At 43.3% G+C, this 20617-nt stretch overlaps 1 gene segment (V, D, J or C); it reads right to left on the bottom strand.

The window, feature by feature from the left end:
• Window positions 1–554: 554 nt before the first annotated feature.
• LOC147119659 (Ig heavy chain C region-like) lies at window positions 555–20144 on the bottom strand. The segment is given in 8 exon segments: window positions 555–1283; window positions 1713–2033; window positions 5067–5384; window positions 5460–5762; window positions 7528–7848; window positions 18542–18601; window positions 19619–19909; window positions 20050–20144. Coding segments are annotated over 8 exon segments (2040 nt in total).
• Window positions 20145–20617: the final 473 nt, after the last annotated feature.

The following is a 20617-nucleotide window of genomic DNA, read 5'->3' on the forward strand; positions in this document are numbered from 1 at the left end:
CACAATCAAAGGCAGTGGAAGGATTGAGAGTGGTGATGTTGAGCTCGAGCTGGGTGCCTTCAGCATACATGTGAAATCTGATTTTGGATGATATCACCGTGTAGCAGCTAATAGATGAGTATTAGGAGGGCACCAAGGATAGATCCTCTGGAGACTCCAAAGGTAATGGTGAGGGCGCCGGAAGAAACGCCATTGCAGGAGATTCTCTGTCTAACAGTGGATAAGTAAGCGTGACACCAGGCAATCGGAAAACTTGATGAGTAATTGGCGTTCTAAAGGGGGGCCGGATGTTCGTCCAACTTTATTCACTCCTTTCTACAAGTAGATATCTCATTGGCCAATTGTAAATCACAGGAGCTCCGGAAGCTGCCAAGAACGGTGAGGATTAGTGCAACCTGATTCAAAGCACCCGTAATGTCTCTAAAAATGAGGAATGGAAAGGTGCTGCACAGGTGCAATAGTAGACAAGGGACACCAGATATATCTGGATCAAGTTGTAAATCATCATCAGGAGGATAAAACGCACACAAACAAAGATTCTGGAAGACAGAAGGTTTTCATTCTGCATTTATTGCAATTAGCGGAGCCACATACAGACTAAAGCGCCATTTCCTATTTATCCAATAACGTCACTGAACCTTTCAAGGGATCTACAAAAATGTTGCAACTTATATAAACGGTACTAAGATTATTCGTGTTTTTCAGATTCTAACCATATTTATCCCCCGTTGACTGATATTAGTTTAATATATTAGTGAACAATCTTAACAATCGCTCTCTGATCTGGAGGGTGACAGTGAGGTTGGATGAATGGGAGATTCGCTGACTCAGATGCTCAAACAGTGATGAACAGAACAGCGGTAACACTTCTATAGGAAACAGCTACTCAACCAGGGGGGGTTATGCACACGATTTAAAACTGTCGGTTAGGACAAGTGAAACATTCACTAAAGTAGGTTTACCGTGAGATTTATTTATACTTCTGATTAAATTCATTTTGAGGGACGGGTGTCCCACTAAACAAGAGTAAGTGGTGCCGCTGTTCCACTCCGCCGCGGTCAGTCTCAGTCTGCTGCCAATGGAGCTGGAACCGCTTGTCTTCTCGGTGTCTGGTTGGCCCGGGTAAGCTGAATCCAAAAGGGTGTCATTGGCCATCCAAGCGATGTAAATCTCGGCGGGGTAAAATCCGGTGACTAGACACACCAGGGTAGCCGTCTTCTCGGTGTCAATCTCGTCCGCCGATGGAGGCAGGACGTAGACTTTAGGAGGATACATTTCACCAACTGCAAAGAGAGGAATATTTGTTAAACTGAGCCTGTCTCTTGTACGATATTCATTTCACATCCCCCTCTATTAATAATGTTGCACACTTGGGCATTTGAAATTGTTTCCAATCTGTGAGAGTTTACATATTTCTCTGTGCGGTCAGGGATGTCTTTCATGTTCCTTCTTTAGGTGCTTTTTATTGTGGGCTGATGTTAGTTTGTAACGAGTTGGAGACAATCACATATTTAAGAATCACCGACACTGTTGGGACGCAACAGTTTCAAACCGTTTATATTTTTCATGCTAATCTTTACCCGTGTGGTGAATGGCAAGTGATCCCAGACTATATTTCACTGACTATATGAACATTTAATGTAGACACCGGATGATTTTTTCCGACCATTGACCATCGGATCAGTCTCGGAACGAGTATTTTCTGTGCTTACCCTTTACTTTTCTGGTGGAAATTTTCAATGGTGTTGGCAATTCACTGTCTTCTACGAAGCAGAGATATTCAACCCCACTGTCCCACTCTGCCCTGGTGACTTTCAGTTTGCTAACGATGGCGGTTTTACTTCCACTCCACTCAGGAGTCCGAGTCTCGACTCCTTCCGTTCTCCGACTCCCATCCACTTGCCAAGACACGCTGACGTTCTCTAAATCACTGTAAACAACTTCACAAACAATGGTCGCTGTCCGTTGGGTCCAAATCTCTTCAAAGGGAGGGTTCAGTATGTTGACAGAAATGTCTGCCTCATGACAATCATCTGGAAAAAGAGGGAGTGGTTATTTCAAACTGTCAGGTTGAAACCACGGGTAACAACAAATGCAACACACTCACAGAGATGTTAAATAATTCCACTTACTGTAGTGAGCTATGAGTTTTCTCAGATTATTGCTGCTTAGCTAATAAGATGGCACAGCACCCTTCTGCACTCATTGCTTTCGTCCCTCTGGCTTCTTTGGTGATGTCTTCAATAATATTGCCGATCATTTATGCCACAGCTCGAGTTTTGTCCTGCCTGGGATTTAATGGGGGCTAATTGTCCCCGCTCCCGTGATTCAAACCTTCACCCATCACACAGACTGATGCTGGAGGCCAAACGCTGCCCTGTGCTCTGTATGTGACGCGTTACAATACAGCTCGACAAAAGTGACTAAAAGTCCTCTCTATTCCAGTCCTAAAAGTTGCGTCTGAAATGAGCTCGTCCAATGGGAAATATGCCCTCAGCATCAGCACCAATTTGCAGCTGTTCTGCATCATTTGACACCGATTTCGCTTCTCACTTAGAGAGTGGAATGTGTTTAGAAACAACATAGGAGCTACCACTCAGGACTAGGAAGGAGCGCTGTTGCGAAAGCTGAGGTTGAAGACACCATTTTTTGAAGAGTGTAAAGTGAGACAGTCTATAATTTTACCATGAGATATCTGACCGGAAGTACTCAATATTGACATTAGTCACAGAGGGAAGATCTTCTCTAGTATCCGTACCTTGACAACTGAAAGGGAATTAATACCAGAAATTGGAAAACATGCGTTCAGTTTTAAAGTAAAATGGCCCTCTCGAAGTAGAAATCCTTCCTTTCTTTATGCATGACAAAAACATCTAAAAGAATGAACATTGTCCCCCTTTGTTCTGACTAAAAGCTTAATGTATTACTTGAAAATGATAGAAGCTGCCTTCATTATATTCCATAGGACGTCAACTCTGAAATTCCCAGCACCCCCAAAATGACGTGTCCATTGCACAAGTCCAACATTGTAACTTTGTTTTGTAATCTTACAATAACATTGGTTTCAATGATAATAATGCTCCGGAGGAGAGTGTAGTAGAAGCTGTTGCTGGACTGATTATAATCACTTCCATTGTCTCCCCTCCCAAACTCTCACATGTTCTTTTCTACTGGGATCCCTGATTGATTCGCGTTCAGTTAGCATACCTTTAGAAAACAGTGGGACATACTTCACAGTGTATGTTACAAGATCACTCCTTTTTGAAGGGTTTGGCAATCTTCATTACCAAAGATTACTCTCCTTTGGCAGTAAAACAAAATGTTAGGAGGATGAGCAGATTTGAAAATGTCAGATGGCTGATTGTAATAAAATGAATCATCTCCACAAGTTTAAACAGTAAACCGAGTTTCAACACGGAGCTACTTTGAAGCAATCAACAGCAGACATTTCACGTGTAGGAAATGGGCTGATTTCAACACTGAAATCTTCACCCCAGTCTTCTAAAATAAAGAGAATGGGCAACTTTACATTCATTTCCTGTCGGTTTACTTACAACTCTGTGAAGCGGCACAAGGACCTTAAAGGTGCTAATTAAATGCCTGCTGTTGTTGTTACTCCGGTACAGGCTCCACTGAGGAAGGTCGCCTTGAGTATCTCTCTCAAGTGGCCATTCTTAGTGGATCCGCAGAAAGACTGAGTATCAACAGCCTATTCCACAGTGAAATCATCAGTGCCCCGTCCAGTCCTGCCCTCAACAGAGGTACAAGCATGCTGACTTCCACCAGGCCTCCTCAGGTCGGAGGAAGAGAAAAGAACGGGTGTCTCCTCAGTGACCCGGATGTGCCTAGGCCACTGCAACTTCCAAAAAGGCACCAGTTGAGATCAGTTCTCTCAGCAAAGACCGGCGGCGGAACACAGGGGCTTCTTAGTGTACATGGCTCGTCTTTACACTGAACAGGTGCTTAGCAGTCGGAGGAGCTCGAGTATTAAGAGTTTATGACTACGCCTAACAGCACTATTTGCCCTATTGTATCGTCTGCTTTCCTCACTGCTGTTTGAGATCTGTTGGTCACCCTCCGGTACCTCAGCCAATGGAATATGCTGCGGGTGTCCGCGTACACAGTGAGTATCAGCAGGCTGTTGTATCGCGAGGGCATCGCATACAAGTTCTACCGTGCCGTCACCAGAATGATCCCAGGCACAGTTACCATAGATCAGGAGCGGAACCCGGCGCTTTGCTACTTCGTCAATTTAGGGACACTGAGACCGATTATAAGGCCCCGAAAGCCACCAGGTGAAATCAACGAACTCAGCAGAAAACGGGAATCCAACCTAAGATCTAGGGAAGTTTGAATGCTTCCCCGTCCTTGCACGGGGGTGCTGGGCCCATTATTGTGCAAACATTTTGATTTGATTGAGTAAAAACAGTTAGAGATGAAAAGGTGAGCACAGGAGCCGAGTTTGTAATCAGCAAAACTGAAGGTCACATAATTGGGTTCAGAACACGAAGACATTATTTGTCTCCGCCTGTGCCATCGAGCGCTGGCGGTGCAGAAGATTTGAATGCTTGAAACGTACAAAGTTACTCAAATCAATTGGTTGCGCCCCCTGATAACTGGCTGATTTTGTCTTTTGATTCACTGCCTGCAACCACTCAGTGTTGTGACAGACCTAAGTCAGGAAGTGCAGAGTGAAGCAAACACCATTCAAAGTCTAATCCCCACATAGTGTGGGGCACGGTGTGTTTTTAGCCACTGCATATTGCTGTTTAAAGACAGCCCACGATCACCAGGGTACCGTGCAGTGAAGCTAGCAAATTCTGATCCCGTACCCTTCTGACCATTGGTCCTCACATAGCTTGTGGCGGCGCACATATTGCTCGCTGATCATTTTATCGTCTACTTGCCGCCTGTGAGTTAAGAGCGCATTAATTGATGTCCATATGGTTTGTTATACCTGTACCCTAGAGTGATCTGTTCACTAGGGCTTGTGTTGTTCAATGTTGGCCTTAGATCTAAGTACAAAGTGCTGATTGTGTGAATATATTTTGAGGAACTGTCCCTACCTTTCGGGCTGCTGATGGTCCCCTTCACGTTGGATTGCGAAGGTGGATGTGAGGCGGCACAGGTGTATGTTGATCCACTCATCCATTCCGCTGAAGGTAAAGTGAGGAGGCTCCTTGTGCTGAAGGTCTGGTCCTGTTCAAGAGCACTGTGAAAAGTGGTGACGTTCTGGCTCAAAGCAGCTCCGCCCTTCTCCCAGGAAATGGATATTTTGTCCGGGTAGAATCCTCTTATCAAACAGGTGAGAGTAGCGGCGCTCGTAGTTTGAATCTCCTCTGGCGATGGAGGCAGGAGGCGGAGCTTTGGCTCTACTGGCTCGACTGTAACAGAAGTTCACCCAGTGTTAGTCTCCCATCCACTGCCACGCGAAAACAAGGCTGTAGATTTTTACCCACCTTTTGCCTTTCCTGTTCGTTTTGATACCGCAGTCGATGATTGGCCCTCCTGTGCTGAACACGAGTATTCAACCCCGCTCTCCCATTCTTCTACGCTGCTGGTCAAGCGGCCGATGGTCAAGTACTGGTCTCCATACTTTGTAGCTGGTTTGGTCAGAACTCCTTCAGTCCTTATCTTTCCATCCACTGTCCAAGAGATTGCAACCTCCGTGGGAACTGTAGAGACCACTTCACACACCAGTGTGGCAGTTTTATTGATCCAAATGTCTTGCACGGAAGGATCTCTGAGGAATACTGCGAGCTCTGTCAGTGAGAAACCAGAGGTTCAGAACCGGGGCAATGTTTTAGTGTTAACGATTTCGGACCATTAACAAGGATTTTAATTTCAATGATAATCGATAGCATGGCAAGATGGGATCATGTCTCTCACTGATTATTATTGAATTTAAAACATTATTTTGTTTTTTCCACTTGTGTGGAGTCGCATCATAACTTTGTACAACTCAACTAAACTGAGAGAGCGACAGAGAGATATAAAGAGGAGAGAGATACAGAGACAGAGAAAAACAGAGACATAAAGAGACAGAGACATAGGGAGAAACAGAGAGATAGAGAGACAGACAGAGAGACAGACAAGCAGACAGACAGAGGCAGAGAGAGAGGGACAGACAGAGACAAATATATAAAGAGAGTGAGAGAGACGGGCGGACAGAGAAATAGAGACAGAGAGAGAGATACATAGGAAAAACAGAGAGACAGAGAGACAGACAGTTACAGGGAGAGATGCAGAGAAAGAGGGACAGACAGAGATGGATATATACAGAGAGTGAGATAGACAGGCAGTCAGAGAGTCAGGCAGAGACAGAGTGAGAGGCAGAGAGAGCGAGAGAGAGACATATATAGGGAGAGCAGGGTGTTGGGGAGGGGAGGGGAGAGACAGGGACATCGGGGAGGGGAGAGAGACAGAGAGAGTGAGTCCGAGGCAGACATTGAGAGATAGAAAGTGTGATAGAGGGGGACAGAGAGACAGAGACTGACAGAGAGACAAAGATAGATATAGAGAGGAAGACAGAGAGAATGAATGAATTCGACAGGGTAGAAGACATTCGGTCCATCGTGTTTGGGAGCTCCCTGAAAGTGCTCTCCATTTAGTCATATGCCCCTGGCCCTTACCCATGCATTTTTAAAGAATATCTTTAAAAGAAAGAACAGCTTATGGTTGCCTGGTTTTGTGATCGTATCTGTCGGTTTAATCTAGTGACAGATTTATCTCGCTGTCTAACTCTCTCTCTCTCTTTCTCTCTCTCTCTCTCTCTCTCTGTCTCTCTCTCACTTTCTGAATCTCGCTCTTTCTCTCTCTCTCTGTCTCTCTCTCTCTTACTCTCTCACTCTCTCTCTCTGTCCTTTTTTGCTCCATCCCTCTCTCACCCGTTTCATTTTTGTGCTGATATCTAGCAGCAACTACAATAAATTCTCACAAGTGTAACGAGTAATGGAGCCGCACTGTTAAAATTTGATCCTCATTGTGTAAAATATGCCCAACGCTCTATCTTTCTGTTCTGTTTCGCCCGGATTGATTTGGTAAATGAATTCAATAGGGTGTATCACAATCCGTTATAAATTGCTTATAATATCATAAAAGATTATGCTAGATGTGTTCGGTGACCGCAGCACAATATTCGTGTATGTTTCAAGACTTCTTAGAACTGCTTTTTGCAACAACCACCAGGCAGCGAGAGCCGTCAGGTACCACAGCCATGCCGAAGAAACTTAGAATGATAGAATGAGACAGGACTGAAGGGGGCCATTCGGCCCATCCTGCCTGTGCCAGCTCTTTGAGCGATCGCCTTCACTTACCTCGGCCATTGCCTCTGAAACAAATCCAAATATCTTTACAGTAGCATTTCACTGCCCCTGAAACTGGCAATGAACTCACTCAGGACCAGTTCAGGGAAATTTATTCCTCATCGGTAAATTATCACTATAACATCCCAATTAATCCAATACTGATAAAGAAAGTGAGAATGTTTCATCTGTGCAAGCTTGTGAATTGGTTACATTTGCTCACCTGATGTTGATCTAATTTTTTTCCGCTGGTTACTGCTGGTTGGAGAGTGGGACACTTGGCAGCTGTACACGGAACCGCTGGCCCATTCCTGCAGGGGGACTTGAAGAAGGCTCGTGGAGCTAAAATCTCCTTTCGAATTTTTAACTGGGGTTGATGTAGTAAAGCCAGACCGTATGGCATTTCCGTTCTTCTCCCAGCTCACTCCAATGCTTTCTGGCTGGTATTCGTTGATGAGGCAAACCAGTTGCACAAAACCCTTTTCTCTCAGTTCGTCAGTTGCAGAGTAGATGAGACTGATGATTGGTGGAGTACGTTGAGTTGCTAAAATTACAAAAAAGGTCTTACTCTCTCCATAATGACGATCAGACCATTTCTACCATGTGCTGGCCAATATGTATCCCTCAACCAACGTATAAAGCGGATGATCTGGTCATTATCACATTGCTGTTTGTGGGAGCTTGTTGTGCGCAAATTGACTGCCGTGTTTCCTACGTTACAGCAGTGACTGCATTTCAAAAAGTTCGCCATTTCCTGTAAGGTGTTTTGGGATGTCCTGAGGTCGAAAAGGCGCGATTGAAATTCATGTCTTTCTTCGTTTATGTATTGAACTTATTGTCAGTTGCTATTTGTCGTTTCTTTTATTTCCCTTAACATCGCTGTGAAATTTGACACCACCTGAAGTACTTTGAAAAATAGTGTCCAGCTATTGAGTAAGATAATGGCACAGAAATTCGGGTCTCCACGGGTGAGTAGGCATGGGGTACTCACCCGTAAGCCCAATGGAAATGCCGGTTTCCTGTACGCACTGCGCATGCGTGGGAAATGGCACGTCCGTTCCCCTGAAAGCAGGGGTTCAGAGGACGAACGCATGCGCAGGAGAGGCTGCACGTGCGCATCGAACTTACTTTTTTTGCAGGTTTTCCCGGGAGTGTAAGTCTCCAGAAGTTAGACATGAAAAAAGCAGTCGCAAGGCCTGCTTTTTAGAAGGTAAGTGGTGAATTAATTAAAATTAAAACATTTTTTCCACAGGTTTATTATTTTTAAATATTTAAAGAAAGGTAAGTTTATTTTTAGCCCCGTTAGAAAATGTAATTAATCTTTTCAAAAATTTAAATTATTGTTTAAAATAGTTATTTCATGCAACTTATAGTTTATTTTCACAAATGTGATAGTTTCTTTTGAATTTATTTGAAGATTTAGTGATTTTTGGAGCTTGTAGTATTTATAGGTTGGACAGGTCTTCCTGTCAAACTTATGAATTAAGCATTCCCAGCTACCATTGGCTCTCCATGGCCCAAGTGATCCCAGGGGATGCATTGAACTAACTGCGCCTCTGGGATACGCAAGCACTGCGTGCTGGCAGTTGGAGGAGGCCCAGGATCGCAATTCCACGGGGCCCGACAGATCAACGGCCGGCGAGCAAGGTAAGTGCAGGTCGGGGGCTTGCACACGCGGGAAGCCCCCGACCCGAATTTCTGGGCCAATGCGATTGGCTCGCAGGCACAGTCTCGGCAATACTTAACACACAGGGTGATATATAAGAGATTATTATTGAAATTAACCGCATCTGAAATGTTACAAATCCATTCACCTTCAACAATATATTATTGTTTTACTAGTTGCATTGTTTTATTACGGAAAAGGACAAAGTCCAAGGCCACAATCTGACAAGGGATGTTGCTAATTGGCGTTGCCACGTTCCCAGTGACTCTCTATTTAACACACTACAGTTTACTATTGCAGTGTGGCTGTGGTGTATTGAAGCTGGGAGGTAATGTGGCGATATTACAGTGGGTGTGTTGGGATAAAAATGTTCTGGTAATGAATGAACATTCAAATAATGTTCTGATCACTTGTTAATTTCGGACTGAAAGATGATCAATGCACCTTGCCGAAAACATCCGCACTTTCGATGTGGCGTGCTCTGACGGTCAGATATTATATGTATATCGATTATTGTTACCAATAACCTACTTTAATTTTCATGCTTATGGAGCAGTTTGATTTCGTTACTCGGAGATCAGAGACAGCAGTGAGGTTTTGGTAATGTTAGCTGAGGGACCGATAGAATCCTAGCATTTACATCACTGAAGGATTCATTCAGCCCAGGGCGCCACTGCCGGCTCTATGCAAGACCAAGAGCAATCCACTTTGGAGTAGAAACTCCGCTGCGCCCCTGGTGGCGAACGTCGGGAGCGCACATGGAGCAATTGCCCATTCCCGGCCTGTATTTTATATCTATGCACTATGGTGAATGGAGAATCAGGGCTGGAATTGCGCAGTTCCCGCAGCAGAAATGTTATCCTTAAGTCCTATTTCCCTTTCCTTTCCCCATACTTCGAGTTTAATATATTTGTCTACCTCCTTTTTAAATGAATGTGCTGATTCTGCTACCACTGCTGTTTCTGGTAGGACGTCCCGTGTCCTAGCAACCCTCTCCAAAATAAAATAACTCTCATTATCTTTCTCTTCGTTCTTTGGCTGATGATTTTGAAATTATACCCTTTAGTTACCGACCAATGCAAGTAGATTATTTCCATTTAGCTGATCAAAAGGCTTCATAATTTTACTGCCTCTTACAGTTTGTTCTCATGAAAAGAGCACAAGTTTCACTTTATGCCTTAACCACCGACTCCATTCTCCTCCATGTCCACTGTCTCAGGCCCAACCAGACTGTTTGCAACCTCCACGTCAAACTTCAATCTGAGCTGAGCTTTCGACTCCACATCCTCGCCGTCGTCAGTGCTCCTATTTCTTCCTCCGTTACATTGCTCGATTCTGCCCCTGCTTCAGCCTATCGGCTGCTGGAAACTCATCCATGCCTTTGTCACTTCTAGACTTTAATATTCCAACGCTCTCCTGGCTGGTCTCCCAACAGTCACCCTTCGTAAACTTGAGCTGATCCAAATCTTTGCTGTCTGTAACTTAAGTCACATCAAGTACTCGCTGACCTACATTTACATCTTATCCTTGTGTTATCTCTGTCAGATCTTCCAGTCCTAAAACCCTCCGAGATATCTGCATTCCTGCAACTGTGGCCTCTTGCGCATTTCTGATTTCCATTTCTTCACCACTGGTGGCCATGCCTAGGTCCTAAGCCCTGGATTTCTCTCAATAAACCTCTACACCGCTCTTCTCTCTATCCTCATTTAAGATGCTCCTGAAAACAGACCTCATTTCCAAGCTTTTTGTCACCTGTCCTAACATCCCCTTATGTGTCTCGCTGTCAAATTTTCTTCAGCAAGCCTCCTGAGAAGCGTCTTGGGACGTTTTACTGCAATAAATACATTATATAAATACAAGTTGCTGCTGTTGTTATGTTGTTCTCATAACTAAAACTTCTCATCTTAGTTATTATCTCGGTGAATCCCTTCTGCACCCTGTCCATTGCCGTGACAGCCTTCCTAAAGTAAGGCACCAAAACGGGACACAATCTTTAACTTGGGCCTACACAAAGATTTTTAAATGTATGGTTATCTTTCCTTTCTCTTTAACATTCACTACCTCTGATGAGAAAGTCGAGAATCCCGTACGTTGATTTAACAGCCTTCCACTTTTAAAGATCTGTCTGTCTGAACACCCGTGTCTCTCTATTCGTCTTCTCCTTTTAAAGCGTTACAATTTAATGAACATTTTACCTAATTCTTCCTCTCAAAATATATCACTTTATATTTTGCACATTGCATGTCATCTGACATCTACCTGCCCAATCTACTAAACTGTCTGGGAACTGCTGAATTCCTTTACAAATTATGACATTGAGCCTCCTATACTCGAATCCTATTACGTATAGTTCGAATACGGACCCTTTAGGAACACTCGAGCTTACATTCTGCATTCCGATTTTACTTTATTAACCACTGCCCTCTGCTTTATGTCCTTTAGTGAAGCTCTTACCGAAGGTTCTAAACTCTCTTCAATAATAAGCACCTGTACTTTATCAACGAATCCGTTATGTGGCATTGTATCAACCGCTTTTTGAAAATCAATGTACACAACATCTACTGCATTTGCTTTATTTACACGCTCCATTATTCTGTAGGAACATGAATAGGATATTCAGCCCCGCGAGCCTGTTCTGCCATTCAGTGTAATCAAGGCCAAAGTGTATCTTAACTCCATCTACGCGCCTAAGTTCCGTAAACCTTAATACCCATACATGACAAAAATCTATCGATGTTATTTTTGCACTTTTCAATTGACATAAGCTCAACAGCCTTCTGGAGGAAAGAATTCCAGATTTCCTCTACAAATTTGTGAAGAAGTGCTTCCGGATTCATCCCTGAATGGTCTATCTCTAATTTTAAGTTTGTGTCCCCTGGTTCTTGACTCTCCCAGGAAATATTTTCTCTCTATCCGCACTATCAAATCCTTTAATCATCTTAATGATCTCAGTTAAATCACCCTTTAATCTTTTATATTCAAGGGAATAGAAGCCTAGTCTCTGCGACCTATCCACATAATTTAACATTTTTAGCCCTGGTATAATTCTGGTGAATCTGCACTGCACCCCCTCCAAGGCTAATATATCCTCCCTGAGGTGTGGTGCCCAGAACTGAACTGGAAATGTACAGAGTTCTTCGAAGAACTCTATGTATCTGTCAGGGAGAACTTGCCTTTTACAGACCCGTGATCAGTGTCTTTAATTAAACGACGTCTCTTTTAGTGAATGTTAATTTCTGACTATAGAAAATGACCCACTACCGGCGATTGGCTGACTACCCCACAGTTATACTTCTCTCCCTTCTTGAACAAAGATATTATAGTACTCCTCTGGCACAAGTTTGATATCCTCGGATGTTTGGAAGTTTGTGGTCAGAGCATCTACTTTTTGCTACATGTCTGTTCTCAACATTCTAGGATACAGGCCATCTTTTGACTTTCATCATTTGTTTCAGCACCCCTTCCTTATCTATAGTTATCATATTAAGCTGCTCCGCATCCTCCCCTTGCACCTTTCAAATCCCACTAACGCATTTTTTGTAAAAGCCGAGACAAAGTCGTTGGTTAGCATCTCCTTCATTCATTCATCTTCCTGAAGAAGATTCCATTCTTCATCTTTAATATAATCCTTGCTTTAGATTTCTCACATGGCACTTTTTAACTCTCCTCTTAGTTTTTCTACTTATCCAAGGGACTTCACAATAATATGCTCCATAACCTTCCACAACTTCCCAATAACCTCCTCAACATTTCAGGAATCTCTTTGTGCAATACTAAAGGTTAGATTTTTGGAGTCCTCACATGTAACATTCGGCCATCGCAAGCTTGCAGGTAGTGGTCCTATTGAAGAAGTGCTTTAACTCACATAGAATGACATGACAATGATGCAAGGTGTGCATATTGTAGCAGGAGCGTTAAGAATAAACCAATAGGGAGAGAAGTGACTGTGATAAACAAAGCACTTTATGAATTGCTGATCAGCACAAATAAGAAATTGCATGGAGAACTATTCTGGCAAATGAGCAAAGCATTAGAAAGCTGCAAATTATTAATCTAATGCCACATCCGAAGGGCTCAGTGAATACACCAAGGAGAATTTGAAGGCAAGGCTCCAAATACAAATATATTTATTTAGGTAATCAGTGATTGTTTCTTCTCACTATATATGTGACAGGCTACCAAAGCATATCGTATATGCTAGCTTTACCATTAATATTTATCCCTGTCACAAACTCTGTTCCTGGACCACTAATTCTACCCATGTCCCTGGCCACGGTCTCAGGCACAAGCAAACTCTTTGCAGCCTCTGCATGCACTTCATAATGGAGCCTCATATCGTTTCACCCCATATATTTCCATCGCAATGATTGTCTACATCAGCCTCCGTAACATCACCCGCCTGCAATTCTATTTCAAATCCCCTGCAACTGGAACCGTCAGACATGCCTTCCTCTCCTTTGGTTCCTGCAATGCTCTACCTGCCATCTTTACATCTCCCGCCATGCAGAAACATCGGTTTATCCAAATCACTGCTACCCCTATCCAATCTACACCAGTTCCAATGGACCACCAGTCCCGTCTGCACTGATCCTTATTGCGTTCGAATGCCTTAAATTTAAAATTGGTGTCCTTGTCTTTACCTCTCTCCTTCTGTAACCTTCTTTAGCCCTGAACCCCCCGCCACAGGTTAAGTTAAATACGCGCGGTATAAATGCAAGTGTTCTTGCTGACTTCAGGAACTGGTTTGTAACTTGAACGTTGCAGAATAATTATTGTTATATTCGAGATTTCTCTCAATTGTGAGGCCAAGGAACAACATTACGAGTCTAAATACATTGTACAAAATACAAATTCTGAAGCTGTCGGGAGCGTTACAGTGAAAATAAATGGTGAAACTTCGGTCAAAGCTAGATCAACGGGAAAAGATGGAATCTGCTTAAGGATGTTACAGGTGATGAAGAAATTAATTATAGGGCAAGGTTTACCATTCTGCATTTCTAGCACAGATGAGGGTCACATATCTGGAATTTGTACAATCCCAGCCCTATTAATGTCAATGGACTGAAAACCAGGTGCTGGGAGTGTGCCGTCTCCCATTCGTTTGAAAGAAGCACACAATACAGAACACAATGGTTTCGTGGAAGTTCACAAGGCCGGGGCTAGTTTAATAAAATCACACTCCAGTATTCAGGACTCTGCTGCTCACAATCTGCCAACCAGCAAAATGAAGAGATGGGCAATTGTTCTGAAGCATCAGACGGAATTTGCAATATGTACTGTGGGCTAGAGGGGTTTGTAGTCCTGAATGTGTTACAGTGAAATGTACAAACAAAGGAAATACACTTCAAATATGCAAGGAACTGAACATAGGCAGGATTGGGCTGGGTCCGTCCAAGAGCCTTGAAAATAATGGCAGCTGAAAAAATGGAACTGTCAGAAAAAAGGGGATGAATCTTAAATTACAACTGATGAAGTTTTACAAAAGGCTGAGTGAAGACAATGACACAGGCCTTTAAAACAATGACAGAGGAAGTAATGAAATGTCGAGGTGGAAGTAAACACGTCATGAAGCTGGACAACGACTGTAAATACAGGCACTAAATTCCCAATCGTTGGCTAAGTTGGAAGATTATATAAAATTACTACCTTATGACAGTGTGAATGTGTATATCATTGACAGAGACATTAATACCATTGCTTCACTCGTTGTGTTCAGTCATAGGAGGAAATGAAGGAAATTAACTCTAAAATCATCGTTGCCCATCTCTGGGAGCCAGGCTTATAGAAACATAGAAACATAGAAGATAGGAGCAGGGTTAGGCTTTGGGCCCCTCCAGCCTGTTCCGCCAATTAATGAGATCATGGCTGATCATCCAAATTCAGTACCCGGTCCCTGCTTCTCCCCATATCCCTTGATCCCTTTAGCCTTAAGAAATATATCTAATTCCTTCTCGAATATATTTAATGAATTGGCCTCAACTGCCTTGTGTGTTAGAGAATTCCAGAGGTTCACCACTCTCTGGCTGAAGAAATTCCTCCTCATCTCAGTCCTAAATGGCTTAACCATTATCCTTAGACTGTGACCCCTGGTACTGGACTCCGCCGCCATCAGGAACATCCTTTTGCATCTAGTCTGTCTAGTCCTGGTAGAATTTTATAAGTTTCAAAGCGATCCCCTCTCATTCTTCTAAACACTAGCGAATATAAGCCTAATCGACCCTATCTCTCCTCATACGTCATTCCTGCCATCCCAGATATCAGTCTGGTGAATCTTCGCTGCATTCCCTCCATGGCAAGAACATCCTTCCTCAGATAAGGCGACCAAAACTGCACACAATACTCAAGGTGTGGTCTCACCAAGGCCCTGTACAACTGCAGCAAGACATCCGTGCTCCTGTACACTAATCCTCTCCCTATGAAGGCCAACATACCATTTGCCTTCTTAACCACCTGCTACACCTGCTTGCTTACCTTCAGTGACTGGTGCACAAGGACACCCAGGTTTCGTTGCACCTCCCATTTTCCCAATCTATTGCCCTTCAGATAATCATCTGTCTTCCTGTTTTTGCCACCAAAGTGGATAATCTCGCATTTATCCACATTATACTGCATCTGCCATGCTTCTGCCCAAACGCCCAACCTGTCCAAATTATACTGGAGTTTCTCTGCATCCTCCTCACAGCACACACGCCCACACAGCTTTGTGTTGTGCAAACTTGGAGATATTACATCTAGTTCCCTCGTCTAGATCATTTATATATATTGTGAATAGCTGGGGTCCTAGCAATGATCCCTGTAGTACCCCACTAGTCACTGCCTGCCACTCGGTAAAAGACACATTAAGTCCAACTCTTTGCTTCCTGTCTGCCAACCAGTTCTCTATCCAAGTAGGTTCCTTGCCCCCAATCCCATGTATCTTAACTTTACACGCTGATCTCTTATGCAGAACCTTATCGAAAGCCTTCTGAAAGTCCAAATACACCACATCCACTCGTTCTCCCTTATCTATTCTACCAGTTACTTCCTCAAAAAATTCCAGTAGATTAGTCAAGCATGATTTACCTTTTGTAAATCCATGTTGACTTTGTCCGATCCTGTCACTGTTTTCCAAGTGCTCTGCTATTACATCTTTCATAATGGTCTCTAGCGATTTCCCCACTACTGATGTCAGGCTTACCAGTCTATAATTCCCCGTTTTCTCTCTACCACCCTTTTTTTTTAATAGTGGGGTTACATTAGCTATCCTCCAATCCATGGGAACTTGACTCTCGACTCAACTTAATGCTTGACTCTCCTCCTTTCACTGTTCTACTAGAGGTGTGAACCCATTTTAAATAAACCAGTTAAGGCCTAGGCTAATTTAGCGGATAGAGTAAAGCGGTTGGCCCTGTAATGTCACATGGGAAAGGTGCTTGTTTTAGCGCTGTTTAAACTGGGGAGTCCCAGTTGTTTGGGGAGAGAATTCCATGATGGAACAATCCCCATGGAGCCGTGTAAATGAACCAATCAGCCTTTCTCAACGCGCACATCCTCGCCTTCTTAGAACGTGTTTCCTTTCGCTCAGTGATGTGTTCTAACTCTGCGAGGAAACCCTGAACCTCAGCAATGTTTCTGTTCCAATCTGTATCCCAACGCACCCTTCAAATAAACATTGTTCTTCTCATATTACTGACTCCCACAGTTTCGGGGTTTTTCACAAGACATGTTCTCAGGTCAGGGGCCACTCTGATCAGCTGATCTGTCGTCCTGTAATATTCGTGGTGTACCTTCTTCTTCAGAAACAGTGTGGAGCAGCTTCACCTGACCTGGAACTATTTGGTGGGATATTCACGGTGTACCTTCTCCTGTGGAGAGTGTGTGGAGCAGCTTTACCTGACCTGGAACTATTTGGTGGGATATTCGCAGTGCATCTTCTCCTCTGGAGAGAGTGTGGAGCAGATTCACCTGACCTGGAACTACTTGTTGCGATGCTGCAGATCGGGTTTAAATTTGTCACGTTTTAGGATTTTGATGGTATAAATTTTTTTTCGGATTCAGTGTCCGATTGCTACCCATGTATGTGTACCCCACTCCGATCATCTGCACCGAAGGTTAACCGGCCCAATCTCCAGGCACGCGATAGCCAGACCATGGATTGTTAACAAAAAACCCTGACTCTGCACATCAACTTCGGGATTCTCCTCTCCTGGAAAAGCTGACTGAATTTACAGGCTCTCAGACCCAGACTCAGGCTCTAATTAAACTAATTGCTTCTTCAACAAAAAAACGTAAACCAACATAAAAAGTACAAATAGTGAGTCAGAGACTTCACTATACTCCTCGAAACATTAAATAACGAAGATACCGCTTACTTTATTGCTATGCATATATATTAAAAAGAAATATTGCATTTATAAAGCGCCTTTCACGAACACCGGACGTACCAATGCGCTTTACAGCCAATTAAGTACTTTTCGAGTGTAGGCACTGATGTAAAGTAGTAAACGCAGCCAATTTGCACACAGCAAGCTCTCACAAACAGCCATGTGAAAATGACCAGATAATCTGTTTTTGTGATGTTGATGGAGGGATAAATATTGGGCAGGACAGCGGGGGTAACTCCCCTGATCTTCTCTCGAAATAGTGCCATGGGATCGATTCACATCTATCTGAGAGAGAAGATGGGGCCCCGGTTTAACGTCGCATCCAAAAGATGGCACCTCCGACAATGCAGCGCTCCCTCAGCACTGCACTGAGTGTCAGCCTAGATTTATTGTGATCAAGTCTCTGGAGTGGGATTTCAATTAACAATCTCCTGACTCAGAGGCGAGAGTGCTACCAACTGAGCCACAGCTGACACTCAAAGCAAGCCCACTTATAACACTGTGGTTTCCAAGTTCTCTGCTGCTCGCTCAATCTTACACGCAGAGTGCGTCGATGAGCTCAAATGCAGGTGTCTAGGGGACTGGCTTCCATGTAAACAGCTTCCACAGGGTTACAGCTCGGCCACTGAAGTGTGCGCCATTAATCCAGAGCCACAAATGACAAGATTCGAAGGGACAACATATTTGCAGGATCTGCGCTGATATTAATTTAGTAGTTATTGTTTTATATAGTAAGGGGCGATTTTCGAAGGGGAAGGAAATTGTCAGGCAACATTTTATAAAATTACGCGTTGTATTCATTCCTTGGTTGCTGCAAACTTTCCTCGCCCAAGAGTTGTTTTAATTCTAAGAATCAGAAATACTGTATATCAGGGATGTACTGGGACACCTCAGTAAGGAATAGCTTTACTGGGCTGGTTCCGTTTCAACTATTTAAACTATCACAATCTATTCAAATAACCATTTAAATAATGCATGACAGGTAATTTATATATTTAAATACAGGTTTCTTTTATTGTTGAGCAAAATCTCTTTTGAAAACCATTTTTAAGTTTATGCTAAATAAATTGACAGTGAACCTAACCGAGTCTTCAAACGAGCTTTGGCTATTGCGTTTTGTGCTTCAGGCCATTTTAACGACAAAATTGATTCTTTATAACTTCTACGATTAAAATCTTAGCAATAAAGCAGCAAGAGAGGTCACTTACCAGAGTTCACAATCAGCACGGTGCCAGCTCCGTCATACCAACAGTAACACAGTAAGTCAGCTCCCAGTCAGCCCAGTTCAAAAAGGGTCATTGAAGCAAATGTCCGGTAATAAATACACTAAAAGAACGCCACTCCTAGGTTGTTTCCGATATACTGGCGTCATTAATAAGTCTTCATTTCTGTCAGTTTCTATCCATCCAGTTATTCTTTATGTGCATGCGAAGTCCAGTAATAAATAAGATGACAATCCACTAATTTAATATCAGGGAATGCGGATAGATTTCAACCAAGGGTCGAATTGGAATTGATTTCACGCTCTATGCTGTAACATCCTTGGGTAAGAAGCACATTATGCAGCCACCTTCACGATAGGAAAACAAGTAACTGTTGGAGAGGTTTGTGCTATGGCTCGATTCACTGTGTCAGTGTAGTTACACATCATTTCACACCAGCACAAGAACTCCATTGTTGCAAACATCGCAGAAAAACCTTCGGATATTCCAAGATACTAATTGAAAATTGCAGTAAATATGATTTAAATCATTGCCTTTATATTGGGATCCCCGTAGATGTTTATAATTCCCAGCCGCTCATAAAAGTCCTGGAGAAATATCAATGTTCCAGTATAAAAATGATCATAACATTGATAGAAAAATCACAGAAATTAATAGAGAAAAGGCTTTAATATGTCAGCCAGTATGTGACAGAGACAATGAGTATTTAACCGTGAGGTTATTAGCCACCGAGATCATAATCTGTATTAACTTTGTATTGAGAGGTGTGAGGACAGTTTATGTATTACGGGAATCCAAGATTCATTACTGTGGGCCATGTATACACACAGTCACAGAGACCAGTGCAAAAAGGTCCCATGTGCATTAGTACAAGAGCCTCAGGTCGAGACACTTACTGCAAAGCAGATTCTTACCTCAATACTTCTTCTCAGGCTTTCTTTTATAAACAAGAGTGCTATCCCTCCAAAACACTGAGGATCTTCTCTTCCTGGTTAAGCAACAGATAAATTGTACCCTTCTTCTTACAGCAAAGTGTGCTGATAGTTTGTGTATTGCAGGGACCGCCTCCTCTATTGCTGTGTGCTTGGGCTTTGCAGTAATACGTGGCACTGTCTGCAACTGTGAGGTCCTTGATTCGCAGAGAAAATGACTTTGCTCCCTTGTTGACTGACTCAACATATCGGCCGCCAATCGACATGCGTTCCCAATCTGTTGTACCCGGATTTGTCCAGAACCAGGATGTGCTGTGCAAGCTATAGCTGGTATCAGCTAGGACGCAGTTGATGGTCAGTGATTCGCCTGTCTCTTTCGTTGCTGCCCTTGGTGTTTGGTCTACTCTTGTACCGAAGGTATCTGAATGGAGAAAATATATTTAATACATTGCGTATCTGAAACAATGCAAGAGTTTAAAGGCAGGGAAATTTCTGCAATATAGAGGCTGCTGCACAATTTTATTCAATTAACATTTACTCTCTTTATTATACAGCACTTACTTGGTAACCAGGCTAAAAGGACCGAAACCCAGATAATATTCATTGTTTCTTCACCAGCAGGGAGCACTTTAAACAGAGCGAAGTCCAGACCCCAACACCGAATGCTCTGTGTAACCGTGTGTGTCTGAGCACCGACCTTATATGCCTCGAGAGACTGGGCTCATTTGCATGGGGTGGAGTGAGGGACCAATAGCAGTCAGTATACTTCACGGGCTGTGGAGGCTGCATTGTGTCCCCTATACCCATCGTCACACTGGTGGCATCTGCACCAATTAACATGAACATATCAGTGGAGATCTAGAGAACACGCTTCACAGGAACTGTGTTTGGCTTGTTTGCATCCACGCTGATTGTGTTTCCATACATTCCTAATTTAATAATTTGGCGATACTTTAAAGCTATGTTAATAATAATTTCTGCGCTTATATGTCAGCTTCACACGGTGAACGCAGCAAAAAGCGCTCTCTCAAATTATTCCTACTGAAACTCTAATTCCTTTACAGTGACAGACCGAGCGCCCGCCCCGCGGTAACCACGAACAACCAGCTTGACACCGGCTGCGTTAATA

The sequence above is a fragment of the Somniosus microcephalus genome, chromosome 4, assembly GCF_052327205.1.
Source record: "Somniosus microcephalus isolate GS21.2 chromosome 4, FLI_Smic_1.0, whole genome shotgun sequence".
Lineage (NCBI taxonomy): Eukaryota > Metazoa > Chordata > Chondrichthyes > Squaliformes > Somniosidae > Somniosus > Somniosus microcephalus.